General features: G+C 41.8%; 1 protein-coding gene across 3 annotated transcripts in view; it reads right to left on the bottom strand.

The window, feature by feature from the left end:
- Window positions 1–22,370, bottom strand: part of NHS (NHS actin remodeling regulator) — a gene marked incomplete at its 3' end in the record, with an annotated part of 339,720 nt that overhangs the window by 3,443 nt on the left and 313,907 nt on the right. For 2 of the 3 annotated variants that reach the window (XM_079727298.1, XM_079727299.1), the window contains 4 exons: window positions 9,544–9,606; window positions 7,353–7,545; window positions 4,148–4,279; window positions 158–3,139 (listed from right to left, as the gene is read on the bottom strand). In XM_079727298.1, coding sequence (XP_079583424.1) covers window positions 158–3,139; window positions 4,148–4,279; window positions 7,353–7,545; window positions 9,544–9,606 — 3,370 coding nt within the window. The remainder of the gene's footprint in view (window positions 1–157; window positions 3,140–4,147; window positions 4,280–7,352; window positions 7,546–9,543; window positions 9,607–22,370) is intronic. The other variant, XM_079727300.1, reaches the window with a different exon arrangement.

Below are 22,370 nucleotides of genomic sequence, written 5' to 3'. Positions count from 1 at the left end.
ATGATAAAAGCTTTTATCTTAATTGTTTTAATAAGTGGAAAGAAGGAGGGAAACCAATGCCCAGGGCTGTACTGTATTATGGGGAAGGTAAGAAAGAAAAACTTCAGGAAGTGCCATGAGACACCTTCCCATTGTGACAAAGGTGTCAACAACTGACCTTTCAGTGAAACCTCATCCACACTTCCTTGGGTCTCCTCTGCTCCGCTGTTATCAGAGGCACTTTTGGCTGAAATACCTGAAGCAATATCTTCCTGCTCAGAACATTTTTCAGGGCATGGATTTACAGTTGATATCTCTGCTTCATAGCTGATATTCCCAGGCACTTTGTCATGGTGGCGGCTCATCCCAAGTTGATGCTTAAGTTGATTGCTTATGTCTGTGACTCTAGTTGGTGAGTTTGACTGAGATGTGAGCACGTCCACAGACACAGGGTATGCAGCTTCCTCCCGATCTACAGAAGATACCTTCTGGACCTGCGCTAGGGCTCCATCTGGACCAGCTCCACATTGTAGTATTTTACCATCCAAATCATTCGGGCGAGCAGCAGAGACCCTCTGAAATCCTTCTGTGGGAAAGTCACAACTTTTACTTGGTGTGTTTTCTGGAATAGGCTCACTCTCCATAAGTATTTGTTCTTTTGTGACACTTGAATCTAGAAGATTGGTACCAGCTGAGGTTACTGTTTCTGGATCACAATGATTCTTCACATCAAAAGAACGGTTTTTTTCTAATTGTAGTTTATCTGATTCCATCTCAACTGCAGAGGAGTCTAAAAAGGACAATATGGTGTCTTCAGTGGAGTACTGACGTGATAGTGATTTCTTAGTCATATGTGGCCTAATCTTACCTGGAGACAGGGCAGCCATGGTGAGAGTGCTTTCCTCTAAGTAGGGGACATCTGTATTGTTGCCTTCTTTTTGCTTAACTTCTTCAGACCTACTGATGGACCTAAGGTTAACAGATTTCAGGACTGTTGGTGTAATTGCAAGAGACGGTGGAGGATTTGACCTCAGTGTTTCTCCTACTGCGTTTTGCTTATTATGACTGAAAACATGCAATGGGTGACGGTGGTGGAATGGTTTATTTAAGACATTATGAAGAGCACTTAGGTCAAGATGGGTAGGAGGTATAATTGGAAGTTCAAGGTCTTTACCCAGTGACAGAACTCCATCCTTTAAAGAGGGTTGCTGTAGTGAGGATTTCCTTTCTGGGACTTTTGGTTTTCTTTTGCTACCTCCAGGAGACAATGGGCCAGAAAAGAAAGCTGTAGGGAAAGAGGACGTTGGCGTTTCAGACTGGCTTGAGTAGCCGCTTGATGGAGATGCCAAGCCAGCCAGCTTTTCTGGTGAAGCCAGTTTAAACTCATTGTCAACAGAAGGAAGGGAGGGGGTGGTGGCTCTAGATTCTGACTGGGATGTTTGGGATTCAGAGCTCTCTGGAGATTTGATGCATTCGATAACTGTGGTACCCGTAGCAGTGCTTGAATTAGATAAAGATCTGTAAGGATCATTTGTTTTCAAGTCATTTAGAAGCCAGAGGTCTGCATAGTGAGTTGATTCAGCACCTTCATCTTTGAATGGTGGAACATCTGGAGTGTCTAACTGAGGTTCCTTAATGCCATGTTCACTCTGGTTCATCCAAGAAGGCTCCTGCTTGGTGGGCAGATTGGCATTTTCCATTCGAGAAGGTGTGTTGGAGAAATCAAGAGGCAGCTTCATTTCCCTGGAACTGTGAGGCAGGAGCTGGCCACTGCTTATCTTTGGTTCTTTCTTCTCAGAAATGTCTGCATTTCCATCAGACTTCCTCAATGATGAGCTACGTTTAGGTGGAGTCGGCTTTGCCTTTGGTTTCCTGAAAGAGATGCTTGGTCTCCCCTGTCTCCTGTGGTCTAAGTAGTCCTGCCAGGCACAGTCTGGAAGAGTAGGAGGAACCCCAACACCCTGGCCATTCTCTGGGCCCAGGGCTGCATAGTGACAGACATAACTCTTACTACCTTTGAGACCACAGTCAAAGTGCATGGAGGTGTAGTATCCTTCTGTGTCCACCGAAAAGTGAGAGCTGGTGTCTGCTTTGTCCGATGGAGACTTTTCCAGAAAGCTGTCATAAGTGGCCATGCTTGTGAAGCTTGGGCAGCCCAGGCTGTCTGCCTTGGGACGCTCAGGACTAAAATCCTGGCGGCAGGAGGCATCGTGATGGTGGTGTAGGTAATTCCACTCGCTGTCACTCGTGTTGCTATTGTTGGGGTCATCCAACAGATCTGCCACAGTGGAGGTAAAGGAGTTTGCTCGGTGGCCCCTCACTTTATCCAGGTGGTCATTGTACTGCTCTGTCACGAAGACACTGGCGTCCTCATTAGCGTGAGGGGCTGTGTTTAGTGACAACTCCGAGTCACAGTGTGAAGAGCCAGTGAGGGGAGGAGAAGCTGCAGGAGGGATTGTCTCTGAGGTCTGTGAGGGGCATGTGGAGCTGCTCCCACTCCAGTTGCCACTGGATGACTGGTGGTCATCTTTCTGGTCCATGTGGCTGCTGAGGAGGACGCCAGCCGTGGAGATGCAGTGGATGGGGCTCCCAAAGGTGTCCGAGTTGGAGGAGATGTCACAGCTGCCAGAGTCGGCAGCCATCCGGGGCAGACGTGACCTCCCTCTCTCACTTAACTTGTGCTGGGGGCTGTGAAGATGTTGAGAACAGGCCAGGCTCAAAGCAGGCTGGTGCTCCTGTGCACTCGGGCTGCTGGGGGCCTCACTGCAATCGTTAAGGGTTCTTTCTTGGTCTCCCACGAAAGGCTCCCCCTCTTCATATGCTGAGGGTTTAGCACCAACTTTGGGCTCAGCATCCCCACCTCTGTTGCCCTCCCTGGGAAGGCTCCGAGATCTTGTGCGGCTGCTCACTGCAGGAGTAAACATGGTGTCGCCTTTGTCTGCCAATGCAGAAATGTTGCCAGCAGAATGAGAAAGGGAAGCTGCAATGCTTTGACCCCTCTGAGCTCTGATTCTCCTTCTGGATGGAGCAGCGATCAGAATATCCTCAGTTTGGCACTCCGAGTCCCTGGTTCCAGACCTCCTATTGACAGTGTTGGAAGGATCTGGATTTGTGTGCACAATCACATTCCTTTCCCTGGCCACGGGCGATTCATCAGAATCTAGGGCACATGGAAAGCACAGTGAGATACTTCATACATCAGCAGATGAACAGACATTCTGAGAGATGTCCACAATTCTGGGTGCCAGCATGTTGGAGCTTTTTCTTACAGAAAAAAAAAAAAATCAGCATATAAAATTAGGAGCAAGTTAAAATGCTTTGGGCGGTCTCTCTCTGTCCCTTTACCTTTCTGACTCTCTCTCTCTCTCTCTCTCTCTCTCTCTCTCTCTCTCTGTATATATACACAAATATACACACACTATATGTATGTATGTATGTATACTAAGAGAAGATAAGCTCTTAGATCTTTTGTGAATTCTCTCTCTTCACGATCAAATTACTTTGCCCCAATAAGTGTCTACTATTTTTTTTTAACCAAAATACATCTTATTTTCTTGGCCACTATACACTTTTATTTCTCAGTATAAACATAATGAAATAAAAATCATAGAGTGCATTATATGAAGTAAAAATCTTAATTACAAGAGATGCTATCATAATAATAATTTTAAAAACCATAGGAAGAGATATCTTAAACACACTGAACAGAAAAAAATAGAAAAAATGTCACCAAGGGTATCATATTATGAATAGTCAATATTTAATTGAGTATGCTTAAAGTTTACCTTTCAAAATAATGCCATAAAAGTATATCTCTCTCCAGATAAATGTATATTTCTCTAAAAGAATCTTTCATTGAATCTTGTTAATTTTTACTTAATTTCTGCCTTAATAATATTAAAAAATAGCAAAATATTATATTTCAGCCATAAAATCTGAATGTATATGGCTAAATCCATAAGGTCAAGCCTTCACAGTCAAGAATGGAGATTTAAAAAGTAATACCACCTGGCTCACTGAACACAAAACAAGTACACATCATTTCAAAACCTCTACGAGTTACAACGTTGACTATTTTTAAGGAAGCTGGTTAAAGGCTGGCTTCCATTTCGTCTCCTTATAATCGGCACCCGACAGAATGTTAACCATTAATAGTTTTATACCACACCTATTTCTTGTTGGACTCTTCTGGGGATACCCGAGATGGTTTTCCTCCTTCTCAGTTTTCGTCTCCGCTGTAGTACGGATTGTGAATGAACAAGAGAGCAGCGTATACTAGCCTCTCTGTCAAAACCAACTCCTGCAACCCACAAATAGGTCTCGTTAGCCTCTAGAAATGGCAAACAAATTTTCATTTGCTTGGAACACAGTGATATTTATTGATTGGAACTAAAGGAAGAGTTTGGATTAAGCCTGTGAACAAATATAAGGGAGCCCTTATTCAGCTCTTATTTAAATTATGCTGCAGTACATTAAGCTTTATTTCTAAATGCAGCTCTCCACAACAGCTTGCACTGCCAAAAGTAACACGCAAAGAAGGAAAATCAAAAGAAAGAGGAGAGAAAAATAATATCAAAGGATCACTCTCACACAGAAATGGCTCCTTAGGGACTTACAACCTCTAGTTACTACTCTTTGCTGGTCTCTTTCTGGGCTCTCTGAAGCTGATATCTTTGCATAGTAGATACGTAGCCAAGATGTTAACCTGAATTAGTTCAGCTAACATATCCTGACCCATTTCTGCATTAAAAGTGTCATTGTGAGGGTTTTTTCCCCCTCTACCCACTCTGCACTCTGCCCAAGCCCTACACACAGACACACACACAGACACACACACACACACTCACTATCTCTCTCTCTCTCTCTCCCCCCTCTCCCTCCCTCTCTCTCTCCCTCCCTCTCTCTCCCTCTCTCTCCCTCTCTCTCTCTCTCCCCCCTCTCCCTCCCTCTCTCTCTCTCTCCCCCCTCTCCCCCTCTCCCCCTCCCTCTCCCCCTCCCTCCCTCCCTCTCTCTCCCTCTCTCCCCCTCCCCCTCCCTCCCTCTCCCTCTCTCCCTCTCTCCCCCTCCCTCCCTCTCCCTCTCTCCCTCTCTCCCCCTCCCTCCCCTCCCTCCTCTCTCCCCCTCCCTCCCTCCCTCCCTCCCTCCCTCCCTCTCTCCCTCTCTCCCTCTCTCCCTCTCTCCCTCTCTCCCTCTCTCCCTCTCTCTCTCTCTCTCTCTCTCTTCCTCTCTCTCTCCTCTCTCTCTCCTCTCTCTCTCTGGAAACAACAGCCTAGAGATGTGTTTTTAAAATCATCATGTAACTGTCTACTTTTCCTCTGCTGACTAAATTGGACACATTTTGGTTTAGCAGCAGTGTCTTATCAATATAAAATAAAAGTAAAAGGCAGTCCTCAGTTCTTCACTTAAGTGGACCTACTTTCTGTACCACTTGTAAGTAAAGCTGGAATTCCCAGTCTTTACACGTGTCTGTTTTCTTTTGTAAATACACGGGGGAAACCATGATGCTTGTTAGTTTCTCTTTCCATAATTACATTATTGACACACTACATGTAGTCCTATCAAAACTAGAATGATGAAGGAGGAGGTGAGGAACTTGAACTCCTGCCTGGCACAGGCATGTACCAGGAATTTTTCATAGTGAGCACTGCTTCAGAAAGCCATAAGCCAAAAGTGCTTTGGAATCTGGTTGCTTCATCATGTATCCTGATTGTTAAACATGGGGCAGGATGGCATGTTAAACTTTGGTTCAGCTATACAGTAAAGCAGTTTGAGTTCTGCTTAGCTTTACAGTGACAACAGTTTGTAGAACTCATGTTGAAAAATCTGTATGAGATATCATATGATGAATAATTTCAATACTGTCAGAATTCATACTAATGAAATTTTCCTTTTTTAGTTCTAACCAAAGATTAAAATCCTTCCTTTTGATCATAATAATTATGTTACAGGCACAGGTATTTTGTGTCATATGGACATAATTAACAACTTTCTCATTAAAGCTCTTGAAATCAACATATAATCTAGGCTTTAGTCTGAGAGTTCCTGAAATAAAGCAGGAGGAGAGATCTTCCCTTTTCCTGAATCACAAGACCCATAATCGAAAGACTAAATTTGAAAACAAGATTTTACTTACAGTGCCATGAAGAAAGCAGGTGCTGCTAATAATCAGATGTTCCCAGAACTGAAAGTTAGTTTAAGAGGATGCCAAAATGAGTCATTTTGACAGCTGAACTCCCCTAAGCCATCTCATTTAGATTACGGAGATCAGATAAAGTGCACATCTTTAGAATACTTTATCCTACAAGTTGAATAGGTCATCAGGAAAATTAAGTCCCAGCTCCCAACCAGCCGATCAACTAGAACTCCTTTTGTCAGGAAGAAAATAATATCTACCCTGATACCTGGTCACCATTTGCTCCCCACTTTATATGAGACAAATTTGAGTGACGTTAATAATAGCCATGTCCAAAATGCATCTCGAGCAACATACAATCTTTAGTTACAAGGCACCAGGATGGAAATCAGTCATAAAATGGCCATTCTGAGATTTTCAGTATAAGAATAAGTTAGAATTTAACTATTAGAGATGCTTAAAGAAAGCCCAATGGGTAGATCATTTAATTTCTATCTTTGAAAGTTAGAATATTTTATAGCATTATTTTACTTACAGCTAAGGTTACCACATTCTAAGATCACCAATTCTGGATTTTACAATTGCTGCCAGTAAACTTTTCAAGAAAAGTCCACACAGGCTTGCCTTCGACCTAGACTAATATCCAAACTCTCAATACACAGGAGGAGGAAAGCAGAGGGTGAATGGAAGCCAGGCTTGCTGCGTTTAGAGTAGAATTCAGCCTTCACCTATGAATCCATGTATTTTTTAGGTCAAAAATCCCCCAAATCAATGCAGAAGTCTAGACGATCTTTTAAATAAGCCTACCTCCATCCAAGGAAGCATGGAAACAGATTTTATAGTTGGTCTACAGGTCATTAGTTGCAGTTTTGGAAACCTGGGGCTTGCTGTTTACTCTCTTGCAGTGCCACGCATCATTATCATATGATTAATCACTGCTGCTTTCTCCATTATTTCAGTCAGCTATGGCCAGAGAGCTGTTTGGTGACCTTTTTTTTTTTCCAAAAAGAAACTGTCCATCATTTACGTAACAAGCAGCCCAGCGAAACATATGCAAATTGATGTTCAAAACCTGATAAAAGCATATTGAACATCTTCTGGGTCGTATTCTGATGAAAAAGGTATCATTTGTTTACAAAACGTATTCTTAACTGGTACACCAAGCAGCACAGATTTTGACCATATTTAATACATGGAATATTCTGACCCGACTGCCCCTAAGAAAAAAACAGAACGATACCAGTGACATTGATGGGAATAATGCAGGAAGAAATCACTTGGGCATCTTGTTTCATCTTCTCCTCCGGCGTCGGGAGAGGTAGTGCTTTGCTCCAGTTGGTCTGCTTGTCCAGTGTTGAAGGGATATTGTGTACTGGATTTTTCGGCCTCTGCCCTAGCATGACATCTGTATCTTCGTCCTCCGGGGGATGGGACTGCAAACGAAGTACATTCAGATTCAGACTCAGCCATCAGGGTTTATACATAAGCACATATATATTTCAGAGTTAAGAAAAATGAGGTCAGAAATAAGCTTTCAGGTCAAAGGAAGAATTCCTAGACGTAGTTAGTAAGTACAACTAATTGAAAGTTATGATTTCAATAGTCAAGCAACACAAAAGAAAAAAAATAGGCTAAACATGCTTTTCGGGTCAAAGGGAATTAAGAGGAGAGACAAGATAGCCAGAAATCCCCAAACTTCAAACTGAAGAAAGATGTGAGTCTCTAATCCGTTGAGAGGTAGATTCACTTTCTGGATAGCTGTCTCACCATAAATTCCTACTCAGACTCTTGAAAGCTCTAGGTGACTAGGATCAAAGGGAGAAGATGATTTAGATGCCTATGAAAAGGTTTGGAAAACTGGCCAGAAAGCCTGGAGTCAGGAGACATTCCAGAACACGTAACCAGAAGGACAAGCCGACCTAATCTGAGAGGCCAGATTCAAATACACGGAGTTAATTTTACTGCAGGACGATGGCATTTGTGAATGACATTTTAAAATGCAGTTTTGTCAACACTATGCACATGGAAAAGCAAAAGTGAAGAATCTCCTCCCACCGACGATAGTGGAAAATACAAATACTGTTACTAGGGGGAAAGATTCAAGTGGGTTTCATTTTCAAATTCCGAAGAGTAAAATAGTCCTAGTTTATTTTCTTTCAGCTTCGCAGTGCGAAGGTTTTCTTCCAGCTGTGTATTTAAAGACCTTGACTTCCAAGTGATGTTTGCAAATTCTCCATCCAAACCTTTGATCGATTTTAATATTGTCTAACTTTTATTTCAGGGTTGGGCTCCTAGCCCAGATTATTAAAAAGGCTCCATCCCAAGTTTGATTTCAGGGTTGGGTTTCTAAACCAGATTATTAAAAGACTTAGTTTTTGCTGCTGAGCCTAGTTTTATTTCTTCCCACAATTTGTTGGAAGGTGGCTGTTTCTGTAAAATAAGCATTTTTTCCTCTTATTCCAGTTAGGTTTTAATAATATTGTCCTAAAATCAGGATCATTAAAAAAAAATTCTCGTTCTCACATTTGGAAGCATCGTGCCCTGTTGACTCAGGATTCACGTATTGTCAAAGTCCCCTTAAAGAGAAGATTCCAGAGCCACTTGTTTTAAACTAACCCCCAGCATTTGCTTACCTTGTCAGAGGTATCTGCAAAGCCCCCCAACACACCCAACAGGATATGATTACCCTCCTTGAGAAAAAGATGTTCGCCATGAACATTTTTAGTAAAACATTGCAACCTTCTTTCTCTCTTCAGCTTTTGTGCAGATTCCCAGCAAAGCAAATAGCTCAAATAAAGTTGGAGCACAAAAGACTTTGTTTCCTAGGTAACTTCCAAAAAGGAAACAAAAAGGTTTGGTGTGTGCAGAGACACAGAGAGGGGGAGAGAGCAGGAGCTGGAGAGAACCCCCTGCCCCCCGACACACACCACAGTCCACATTTTGTAGGCGATTCCTTCCTTGAATAACAATGGACTGGGAAACAGAGAAAGAATAGTGACCTGACTGCAGGCTCTGGCCGGCAGCCAAAAGCACTTTTTATTTAATGGTGACAGGGACAATTGGCTGACGGAGAATCCTTTTGTCCTTGTTCTCTTTTGCTTTGAGAAGCTGAACCTTTACAGTTCTAACAAATACAGGGCAAGTTGAAATTTCTTTTCTCCAAACTGCAGAGTCCAGGGATGGTGTTAGGTGACGTCTTGAACATAGCCTTAACTGCAGCTAGGAGGAGGGGGGATGTAAAAGCCAATGATATTACTGTCTGCTTTATATTGTATTTAATTCAAGTTAGGAAAATACCACTCTTTAAATTGATTTAAAAGAATACCTGTTAGTTAGTTAGAAACAACACAGTTTTCCATAAAGAAAGAAGAAAGTGAAAGTGTATAGAGAGAATGGGATAGGCTGTGACGGAACGTTCTCAGAACCAGTACCTTTCTACTCCATGGGGTCATGTGGCAACATTCAGTGGGGGAGGGCGAACGGGTGCTGTTAAACTATGAACATGAAATGCAAAAAAAAAAGAAAAAATTAAACACACAACACACAGTATCTGGTTAAGTCAAATCTATGATATTAATGAATGAATATACTGGGGTCACTCCCTTCCTTCCTTCAGAATGCGTCTTGGTTTTATGAGAAGTAGCATAAATAGTGGTTAAGAGCACAGATTCTGGAGCTAGACTGAGTTCGAATCCTGCTTCTACCACTTATTTGCTGTGTGACCAGGGGCTCTAAGGTCAGTTTTCTTGTCCTTAAGATAGGAAAAGAATAGTATCTACCTTCCAGGGCCATTTTGAGGATTAAATGAGTAAATATAAATAATAGGCTTAGAAGAATCTGGGCACTTAAGAAGCTCTGTGGGTTAGTGTCAGCTACTGTTCCTATTATTATTATCCTTACCATGTAGCTGTAAAATATCTGTGAAATTGTCTTTGTGAACTGTAACTTTATATCTTTTAGATCCCAATCCCATTTGCTAATTTGGGAAAGACCGAATTATCTTCTTAGAGTGAGTTTATTTTCCTGTGAACTCTTTGGAAGAAAATTTCTTGTGTATTATTTCCTCCTCTGGACTGCTCAAAATTTGCCCCTTCCTCATATTCATAGTCTGTATTTGAAGACAGGGCCGGTTTCATGGGCATGTGACCGGTGTAGTCACATAGGGCTCCACGCTCAGAAGGGCTCCATGCTTGGTTAGATGCTGTCACTGTCTTGAAATTCTTAGTTGTTGAGTAATGGGTCCTGCATTTTCATTTTGTACTGGGCCCCACAAATCATGTAGCCAGTCCTGTTAGGAGACTAATCTAGTAACCAGAAACCCCTTGGCAGGATGTACTTCAGAAGGACAGTGAAACTCTTTTAAACTCTAAACCATGTCAGCTTTGGATTCAGTTAGCCCTCTAGTACAGCACTTTCCATATAGCATTGCTTTACTGTAACATGAATTGTCCCTGGATGTGTCTTTTCATCTATTAGATTATGAATTCCTAGAGGTCAGGGGCCATGTTTAATTTTCCTTTCAGTCTTCCATGATGTCAGCAAAATGCCTCCTCATTGCAAGAACTCAACAAATTATTTGTGCACTTGAATGATACCAGCTCTGTGTGTCTTAACAGTGATGGGAAACCCAAATAAAGTAAGGGTCATGCTCAAGATCTCAGGAGGAAGCAGACACCATGGACTTCAAGGGTACTTACCATCTTAGTGCAAATAGGTGAAAACAAATAGAGGAAACCACAAGGAATGCTTGGTTCCATCAGAGGCTTAGCATTGGTGTATGCAGTTCTAGTTCTTCTTAAGCCCATGGCAGACATGTTTCAGAGGGGAGGAACACTCAAGGTCTAATTCTGTTCTAAGTTTCTAAATTTTAACTGACAGGGTTGCTCATTAACTTTTAAGCAAAGCAAATGCCATCTCCTCAGGCCCAGTTAACTTTGATCTAGATCTTATTTAAGAAGATAATTTCATAGGGTCTGTGGCTCCCACGTTGAAAGCCATCATTTTGACAGATGTGGTATATGTGGCCAGAGACTAACTTGGCTCTGTCATAAGAATCAGTCATAGGTAGTGATGTGAGGTCTCGAGTAAGACGCTGTAGTGTGCAAAATAGAGAGAGAACTCATGGAAGTAGGAAAAGGAACCTGAATGCAAAGCCTACATGGAAATCGAACCTGTTTCCAAGAAACAAAAGGTGTCTCATGAAAGGATTTCCAAAAATTACACAGGAGGAAACTGCAAGGCAGAAAATATATTAGTGATATTAATATAGTAATTTTGGTAGTTTGTCTTAAATCTCCTTAGTCAGCTTTCCTGTTGAGTATTTTTTCCAGGAGTGAGGGATGAGGCGCGGTTTTTATTTCTCACCTGTTTGAGAAACGCCCCCATCCCATTAAACAAGCATGAGGTAAAATAAAACCTGGAAATGACTAAGGATGGCAAGTCCAGAGAGACAGCTCAGACCATTCAGTTTTGGTCACCATCATTAAATCAAGGTCTGCGTGGGTTACACTCCACAGAAGATTCCTTCTCAGCTAATCAGCCTCTCCACTCTTTTAAAATTTAATTTTTTAAATGGAAGTATTTACAATATTGTGTTAGTTTTCAGGTGTGCAATCCACTCTTTTGATAGTAGCTCCAACCTCTAGCTTGTGAGGGCTGAAACTGGGTACTCTTGAGCTCGTGTGGAGAAGGATTGGGTTCTTTGGTTCCACCACCTAGGCACAAGCACTCAAGCCCCTGCAGATGGTCTGTCTATGTAGAGTATTTAAGTTTATAATATTCACGTGGGCTATGGTTTTATTCTTGCCATGAATTAGTAACTGCCTTAGCGTAGTGTTTTTTTAATATACGTTTGTTTTTATTTATCTGTTTATTTATTTATTTATTTTTGGCTGCATTGGGTCTTTGTTGCTGCGCGCAGGCTTTCTCTAGTTGCGGCAAGCGGGGGCTACTCTTCGTTGCAGTGCGCGGGCTTCTCATTGCGGTGGCTTCTCTTGTTGCAGAGCACGGGCTCTAGGTGTGTGGGCTTCAGTAGTTGTGGCGCATGGGCTTAGTTGCTCTGCGGCATGTGGGATCTTCTGGGACCAGGGCTCGAACCGGTGTCCCCTGCATTGGCAGGCGGATTCTTAACCACTGTACCACAAGGGAAGTCCCTAGAGAAGTGTTTTAAAGCATCCTCTTTCCTGGGTATTTGGTCAAAGGAAATAAAATCATTCTGATAATATTTCTGATTAGGTTTTTATATGGCAAATACAATAGTCAGTTCATACAGTTTTTTCTTAAATTATCTAAGAAATAAAACTGCAAGAGAACTGCTACCTTGGGGTATCTCTGCATGGCCCAGCATGCTATTCCTTAACGTAGATGGATAAGGTTAGGAAAAGCTACATGCTGATCAAACTTGTGTGAACTAAATTATTCTTTAAAGGCTCTATTTAAATTAATCCTATTGCTTATTCAGACTAAGACTTGTAAGGGCAGGAACCATTTCTTGTTCATAACTGTATTCCTACTGCCTCAGTAATACTCAGTAAATATTTGTTGTACTGCTAACACCCCCACGTGCCTGGCATAAGAAAACAAAAATCTTCTATAAAGAAACTGTCAAATTATTTCTACATATAATTTTTCAGTATAACATCCAGCACAAAGTCAAAGATAACAAGGCAAGGAGGAGACGAATCAGCATGAACAAGAAGCATCCAAAACAACAGATGATGGAAGCAGACCCATGGGGAAAATTACTCCATGCACGATTAGCAGTGAACAACATTGGCTTCCCCAGAATAAGTGTGTGGCAAGATTGTTAGACCACTCATTCATTCATTCAAAAGCACTTCTTTGATGAGGGTCAAAATCAGCCCCAGTATAAACAAATTGTCAGATGAAAACTGACATGAGTTATATGCATGTTCACTGTATGGTTCTTTTGACTTTTCTGTACTTTTCATGAAATTTTTCATAACAAAACATTGAAGAAAGGTGCAAAAAGAAATATCTCCTTCCTTTTCCAGGCTTCCACTCTGGCCCTCCCACTGATTTTGAGAGGCCTCAGGCTCCATACTGCACCATTTTAGAATCAGCCACCACCAGTCATCTTGTCCCTGACAAAAGATGCTTCCTTGATACTTTCACTGCATTTCTGTCCCTGCTGGCCCCATTAGTTATAGCCTCAAACTGTTACCCTAGCTTCCTATGGAACTCCTTCAACAAAAGCTGGAGTTATAACCAGTGTTCAGAACAAGAAATAACAGACATTATACTCAAAGCTGTCAAAGAAATTTCTTTGGTGAATAATGAAGGAATATTTTCCAAACCCCAGTTTCTCCTTGTGGTGTGTGTGTGAGAGAAAAGTTCATTTCTCCACTTTTGTGGCTATGAACAAGTATTTCTCCAAAGATCTCAAGACTTTCTCCAATCTTCCTCTTACTGCCAAAAGAAAAAAAATAATCCATCCACAGTTTACTTTCTTTTCGGTTTTATTTCATACGCTGATGGGGGCTTGTTTTGCTTCAAAACTTTCCAAAAGACATCTGTTAAAATGTTGTGGCAATTCCAGCAGGAAGTGTTTTGAAAAATTGGCTTTGGTTTGTGATCTAACCGATACCACATGGCATTTATACCAGTAGACTTTCAGAGCTGATTTATTACTATCATGCTGTCTTAAACATGAGAAATGTTTACTAGAGAACGGATGCTGTGGCACATTTGAATACAGGAATAAAACCTTAGAGCGAAGATGTCCATTGCAAGCCACGCTGGGTTCCTAGTAGGTGATCTGAGATCTTATTCTTATTCTACCCTGGGGTTTGTTGTCCTTAGACCGAGTCTTTGCATTTCTGCACATATTATGGCCTGTCTGTGAGACAGAGGGGAACTTGGCTGCCTCAGATTTTTCTTCACCGGAGTGTGTATATGTGTTGTACATAAATATGAAGTGCTTTGATCTTTCTGGAAGGCTTAAAAGAATCTGGCAATACCTTCTTCACATATCGCTCTTACTGCTACAATTACATAGCACTGTTATTCCCTTGAGAATGTCCCAAAGTCTCCTACTGGCTCACACTGGGCTCCTATTTTCCAAACATGTTCAGTAACATCACGTTCAACTCCTACTGTGCTTCTCCCTTTCCTTTCTTCTCAACTCCAACCTTTACCAAAGTGTACAACCATGGGGAAAACAAAACGATGAGGTAAGTCAAAGTTTAGGGCCCATCCTAGGCTTTCCCTGTCCCTTTCCTGGTTCTTCCTTTGTCACCACTCTTTCCCAGGCAAAGCAAGGCCTTCACACTTCCCCAGAGGGCCTGAATGCAGCACCCCACGTGCCCAAACCCTTCACACCACTCTCCCAGCCAGTTGCAAGGCTGGAAAGAAGCCTGCAGATGAGCTCACATCAACGTGCTGAGAACTCCTGGTGATAAACCCAAAGGTTTACCCAGAGGTCTCTCAAGCAGAATTCTGGACAGTGGTTGTAGGCTACGAGGAAGGTATTTGGGAACAGGTGCCTACTGAGTTCTTCTTTTAACCACTGTATACACTAATATCTATTTAAAGTGCTAAAATATTCAGGACTGGGAAAAATGGACTTATCATTGTCATGTCTGCTTTTCCAAGTCATACCTTTATTTCTTTTATTTATTTATCTATCTATTAAAACATCTTTATTGGAGTATAATTGCTTTACAGTGTTGTGTTAGTTTCTGCTGTATAACACAGTGAATCAGCTATACGTATACATATATATACCCCCATATCTCCTCCCTCTTGCGTCTCCCTCCCTCCCACCCTCCCTATCCCACCCCTCTAGGTGGTCACAAAGCACCGAGCTGATCTCCCTGTGCTATGCGGCTGCTTCCCACTAGCTATCTATTTTACGTTTGGTAGTGTATATGTGTCCATGCCACTCTCTCCCTTCGTCCCAGCTTACCCTTCCCCCTCCCCGTGTCCTCAAGTCCATTCTCTACGTCTGCGTCTTTATTCCTGTCCTGTCCCTAGGTTCATGAGAACCGTTATTTTTTGTTAGATTCCATATATATGTGTTAGCATACGGTATTTGTTTTTCTCTTTCTGACTTACTTCACTCTGTATGACAGACTCTAGGTCCATCCACGTCACTACAAATAACTCAGTTTTGTTTCTTTCTATGGCTGAGTAATATTCCATTGTATATATGTGCCACATCTTTATGCATTCATCTGTCGATGGACACTTAGGTTGTTTCCATGTCTTGGCTATTGTGAATATTGCTGCTATATACATTGGGGTGGAAGTATCTTTTTGAATTAGAGTTTTCTTCAGATATATGCCCAGGAGTAGGATTGCTGGATCATATGGTACCTCTGTTTTTAGTTGGTTTTTTGTTTGTTTGTTTGTTTGTTTGCGGTACGCGGGCCTCTCACTGTTGTGGCCTCTCCCGTTGCGGAGCACAGGCGCCGGACGTGCAGGCTCAGCGGCCATGGCTCACAGGCCCAGCCGCTCTGTGGCATGTGGGATCTTCCCGGACCAGGGCACGAACCCGTGTCCCCTGCATCGGCAGGCGGACTCTCAACCACTGTGCCACCAGGGAAGCCCTGTTTTTAGTTTTTTAAGGAACCTCCATACTGTTCTCCATAGTGGCTGCATCAATTTACATTCCCACCAACAGTGTAGGAGGGTTCCCTTTTCTCCACATTCTCTCCAGCATTTATTATTTGTATCAATAGAACATATGTCTACCTTTAAATTCCCTCTTAGGTATATGGAAGTAAGAAATATGAATATGTCCACAAAAAGCCTTTCACAAAAATATTTACAGCAAGTTCATTCATAAAATCTCCCCCCCGCCAAAAAAAAAGCTGTAACTAGAAATATCCACCAACAGCAGAAAGGATAAACAGGTTGTGGACTACTGTATTCATACCATGGAATAGTACACAGTAATAAACAAGAACATGCCATTGATATGTATAACACTGACCTCAAAAAAATCATGTGGAACGAAACAAGCCACACACAAAAGAGTACTGTGCTCATTCACTTTTGAATCCCATTCTATTGATAGATTGATAGACATTTTGTGTATGAGAGATCTGCCCCTCCTGCGCAGAGCTTGAACAGCGGTGGCAATGGCAGTGGTGCAGTTTTCACCCTAAGAGAGGCTTTCTGAAAGACTGTGGTACTGCGGAGAATCTCCCTCCTTTTGGTCTCAGCTGGAATTGAACAAAAATTCTTAGGGTGATGGAATGCAAAATCATTTTATGTATTTCAAAGTTCAGCAACCCTTTGTTTAATGGCATTCTACTAATGAAGTAATTTAAATGTGCAGAGCACAACAAAATTGCATTTTGAAGCATGTGTGGAAAGTAGTCTCCATGCGAATGGAAAAGAGGACTACAGGCAGGCTGGGAGGAAGCACACTTCCCAGCGCCGCTCAGTTGTTTATTCACGGGAACTGCTCTGGACTGTCAAGAACACAGAACAAGGCTCACTGGACCACAGTCACTGTGATGTTGCTGCCAGTGAGTATCTTATTCATCCCCTGGGGCCAGCTTTGCCAATTAGTGGGGTCACTGCAAGGTCCACTCAGCGTCAACCCTCAAAGGTTGCTAGCACCAAATAAAAGACATGAGTGGGGGAAAAGCAGGCCAGGCTTTGAAGTGCAGGGAAGAAGGAGGCTTTGAACTGCTGCAAACAGCACAGATACCCTCCCCTAGATCATAGGAGCTGGCAGTGTGAGTCCCAGGACAGCCCAGAGGCGTGGGGAGGTTCCTCCCTCACCCTCTGTGCCTTGCCCTCAGCTGGGGTCTCCAAGGGGTGCGGTAACCGAAGAGCTATTGAACATCTGGTCTCATGCCAAGGGACACTTTCCCCTTGTAACTCAGGCCAGATGTGGCAAAAGCTCCGTGGAGTCATACTTGACCTTACCACAGCAGATTTTTAAAAAAAGGCAAAACTTTCTTGCACACAAGCCATGCGTGCGCCTTCTTTACCTTTCCCCTGTTTTTTTCTTTTTTTTAATTGACTCTTTTTTGAGTACAGCTCTATGAATGTTATCACATGCATAGACTCCTGTAACCCTACCACAGTCAGGATTCAGAACATTTCCATTATCCCAGCAAAGTCCCTCGTGCTATCCCGTTCTGGTCACAGTCTCCCCCTACTCCTACCCGTGGCAACCCCTAGTCTGTCCTCCATCACTATGGTTTTGTCTTCTTGAAAGTGTCATATAAATGGAATCATACCTTTTGAGACTGGCTTCTTTCACTCAGCATAATGCCTTTGAGATCCATCCTTTTTTGTGTGTATCAGTAATTCGTTCCTTTTTATTGCAAGTAGTATTTCATTGTCTGCTTATACTTTGAACAATGAAATGTCTCAGGCATGCAAGAGAATGTCAACCTGAGAATGTTCTGTAATGATGTGTACAAACAAGTAATTTTATTGGCTGTTCCACAGTCAGGCTCATGTTTTAAAAAGAAAGAAAGAATTCCAAAACTAAAGTCTGCAATAGGGAATTTTCTTTATTTCTCACAATATTTAATATGAACCAGACTCATCAGCTAATTCTTTCCTTAGCTGTTGTGCTGGCTATTAAGCTGTTGTCTGTCAGCTCCAAATCTATTCTTCCATACTCTGCACTGTTATTGCTGGGACTCTGCAAACATTTCCGCACCAGCTGCTCCCTCTTAGGTTCTGCCCTCGGAGTGTCAGCTGCTTTCTGCAGTCACTATATCTGTGTCACCTCAGTTTCCCATTTGCCATGTCAGTCTTATAATACCTTCACTGTATTGAATTCTCTCTTTTAAAATAACTGGTGTGGTTTCTGTTTTCCTGACTGGACCTTGACTGATGAAGTACCAGGCTTTTGCCCCTGGCTTGCTTGTGTCTGAGGCATCTGACGTGCTTGCTACTTCCAGTCCCTCAGTCGAAGGAGGAAAACATGAACAAGTGTGATGTTCCATGGGGTGTCAAGATGATAATGATCTCTGCAGTTTATGGCAGAGAGCAGGAGAGCTGACATAGTGCCAAAAGCAAATTGCTTCTGATGACCCTTGAAAATGGGTATAGAGGGAAAAAGTATTTGCTAGGGTCAGTAGCTGTGTTCCACATGCTAGGTGCTGTGCTGATTTACTCTAAGAAAAATACCATATTGGAATAGCAGCTACAGAGTCACAGACTACTTATAGCCAGTTTCCCAGATCTGTCTACCTGCTGCAAAGACCAGACAGGTGAGTTAAATGGAGGGTGTGATAGGCATCCCCGCTCCTGCAAACCTATATTTGAAACTCAAGTCAGGCTTTTATCTCCCTAGTATACCATGAAGGAACCTCTAGAAATGGAGGAAATTAATCCTGTACACACACAAGCCTCGTATCTTCATAAAGCATTGCTCTTTCTGATCATGTTATTTCTGTGCTCAGAACCCTTCAATAATTTCCTCTGCGTATGGAATAAATTCAAACATTTTAGTCTGACATTCAAGATCCTTCAAGATCTGGTCTATTGAAGCACTGCAGCCAAACCGAAGTATCTGAATTCATGTATATACACTCCATTTTGTCCTGCCTCTGTGTGCTTGCTGTTATGGTTTCCTCGGCCTGTAATCTTTTTCAGAATTCGACCCCATCCTTCAGGGTCTTCTCAAATGCTACCTTTTCCATGAAGTTTAATCCTAACATTGACCCCATTCTAACTCCCCACACCAGTTAGGTCTTAACACCTGATACTCAATACCATATAATTTCCTCTAGTAGTCATGTACTCTGGATGGCAGAGATTATGTCTCATTCATTTTTGTATCCTTCTAGTACTTATTAATAGTAGGTGTTCGGTTAATTCTGTTTTTTTTCAAAATGAAGGAATAAATAAGAAGCTATAATACGGGAAAGGGCATTCCAAGTGGCAATATTGTTTTGAGAGTGCAGGATATTTTTCTAGAGAAGCACATGGAGTTTGGTTTGGCTGAGGTCTAGGGTGTGTACAGAGGACTTGTGGGAAATCCATCTGGAAAGGTAAGTTAGGACCAGATTGTACAGAGGCTGGAGAGTAGTTGGGCTAAGGATTTGAAATTATTTCTTTAGGCAGAATGGAGAAATAGAAGGTTTAGTATTAGGGAAGAATTTGTATGTCAAAGGTTCTCATACCAAAGTTAGAATTTTTCTTAACTGGTTGAAAGGAGCAAACTAGATGAGATAAAGGGAAATACCTAAGCTGAAGCAAGAGAGACTTAATTTGGATGGACAGTACCATTTTGAGAAAGGTCATAAAACAACAGAATACTTCTGAGAGAGCTTGCAAAACTATGAAGATATTTTGTAAAAGCAAAACGAGACTTGTCTGGGACACTGTGGTATGTATAATTCTTTTATGGCAAAGGAAAGGCTTGGTAGCATTTCTTAGTCCTAACTCTTATAAACCACTAGAATATTGAAAATCTCTAATGTGGACCCATGGAGAAAGGGAAGGAGGGGAGAGGCTGGATAAGAGAAGACGGAGCTGGGGATGGGAGAGAGGGTGAGGCAGTGAGAAGGTCTTTATCCTATAGGACAGGTAAATACTACTGAAATACCCTCTCCTGCCGGCACTAGTCTTTAATCTCTCCTGGCTCGGAACTCCATTCTCAGCCTTCTGATTCTTCTGTAAGCTAGTTTAGTTTTTCTCAGAAGCTGCCTTCTGGTAAGGCCTATTTTTTTCTTCTCGATAGAAAATGGAAGAGTAAACATCGTCATTGTTTATAGCTCTGGACTATGACCAAAGGGGTCTGGGTCCGAATTTGAGTGAGGACCTCCATTTACTTCTGAATGAGGCTGTTGGAATGTCCCCTGTCCTGCAAATGCACCCCCTTAATAAGAAAAGTATGATTTGACAGATTTTTATTTTAATATCCCTGGATGCCACAGTGTAATAAGTTAGAAAACTACTGTCAGGCTATGAAATGACAAAGAATCTCTGATATTCTTTCCTGGTTCATTTTATCAAGTCTGACAAAGAATATTACTGTGAACACGATTAGAATAAGTTAACTGTCACTCCTGATGATAAGGATTTAGGCCTCAGTGTTTCTCTGGAACCTGATCAACTTTTGCCATCAGGCTCCATCTCATGTCAAGCATCTTTATCTAATACCACAGGGACCATTAGACATTCTACCCTGGATCACTGATGAAGCTTGGAGAAGGACACTTGGTGAGACTGCTGGAGTCTCTTCTCATATTCGAGGAAGGGTGACTTCCATGCCTGTCTATCTGGACAGCAGAATCTAAGGCAGGGACTTAGACCTCAAGAGTCCCCATAGACCTGAGTGCAGGCCGAACACAGCAATAGATGACGGTTCAGCTCAAGTGCTGACTCTGATCAGTAGGGGCGGTGGGGACTATGTGGGAAAGAGTGCTAGAATCTCTTGGGAATGCCTGCCTTAGGCTTACGCCGGGGAAGAACATGTGAATATTCCAAGTATTCGCAGATCTGGGCCTGGACCAAGGGCCCTGACTGATGAGAACAGATGAGCTGGACATTCCATTCAGCAGGGGATCAGGGTGAACTGCTATGATAAACTGACTCCACACTCTGAAATGGGAATCTATGCCATGATGGTACGTTAAGGGCCAAAGTGTTATATACCATGGCAACTTCTAATCATCTGAGATTAGATTTTCTGTGGTCTTCTAAATTTTGCTATTTAAAGTAAAGAAATTCTGAACTAAGCATTTCCTGGTTGAACCTACCTTTTCCTGAAGCCATATATGTATCATAGGCATTGGAGTGTAAGTCCCAATTGTGAAATATCCATGGCTGAGAGTTTATATGTATTTTTAACTTTATATTTTGAAATAATTTTATACTTAACAGAGAAGTTGTAAAAAATAGTAGAGTTTCCACATACTCCTTATCTAGGTTTTCCTTATGTTAACATCTTACATAACCATGGTACATTTATTGAAACCAGGAAATTAACATTGATAAATACGATTAACTAATCTATTAACCTTATTTGGATTTTGTCGGTTTTCCCACTAATGTCCTTTCTCTGGTCCAGGATCCATCCAGTCCAGGGTCTCACATTGCGTTTAGTTGTCAAATCTCCTTAGTCTCCTTCAGTTTGTGATAGTCCCTCAATCTTTGCCTTACATGACCTTGATACTTTTGAAGAGTACTAGCCAGTTATTTTCTAGAATATCCTTCAAGTTGGAGTTGTCTGTTGTTGTCTTATGATTAGATTGAGGTTACTCATTTTTAGCAAGAATCCCACAGAAGTGTTATCTCAGTGCATCATGTCAGGGGGCTCATGCATAGGCTTGCCCTTTTACTGCGGATGTTAACTTTGATCACTTGGTTAAGATTGTGTCTGCCAGGCTTTTGCAGCTGAAGTTACTATTTTCTGTTTGTAATCAACAAGTATCTTGTGGGGCGAAATTTTGAAACTATGCAAATATCCTGTTTCTCAACATAATTTCACCCAACTATTTTAGCACCCAGTGATGATTACTGTCTGTAAAAACTTTTGCTGTCATATCTGGCTAACAGTGATTTTAAAAAATTTCCATCAGTATTTCTACATTTATTAGTTAGAATTCTTCTGTAAGGAAGAGGTACCCCACCCCCATGTATTTATTTACTTATCCCAATTACTTATAGACAGTATAGACTCATAGATAGTTCTTTTATACTGTGTGTTATCATCTATTACTATCATTATTGTATTGTCCCAGATTTGGCCATTGGGAGCACCTTCAAGTTGGCTCCTGTGCCTTTTTGACATGACACTATTATTATTTATTTTAGTACTTTCTTGCTTTCTGGCCTCTCAAGATATTCCAGGCTTATCTTCTATTTTCCCTGGCCAGCCCTGGAAAGGAGTCCTGGTTTCTCTTATCAGAGAGTGGTATTTAGAAACAAGATCTGGGCACTAGATGTGCTCAATGTTACCAGAGTGTCATTGCTTCTAAGGCACTCAGGTGACAGAGCTAGGAAATATGTTTGTATACTCATACATGCACATGTGCACATATTTATTTTGTGCCTACCCACCTGCATATCCATGTATGTGTGTATGTGTGTGTGTGAGAATATACGTATGAATTTATACTGATACTTTAGATTCTAATCCAACACCACAGGATTCATCCTTGACGTCCTTCTTTCCTTATTTGTAACTCCTTTCTCCAGTGGTGACAAACTGTCATTATCCATAACATGTTTAGTTATTTGTGCAATCCTAGTATACACAAAAAGTAGTTTCGGAATTTCTAACTCATTCTCTTGTAAAGAACAAATTTACTAA

The sequence above is a fragment of the Hyperoodon ampullatus genome (assembly GCF_949752795.1).
Source record: "Hyperoodon ampullatus genome assembly, chromosome: X".
NCBI classification, from domain to species: Eukaryota; Metazoa; Chordata; class Mammalia; order Artiodactyla; family Ziphiidae; genus Hyperoodon; species Hyperoodon ampullatus.
Note: the sequence above shows the minus strand (reverse complement) of the source record. Positions and strands in the feature narration are given on the sequence as shown.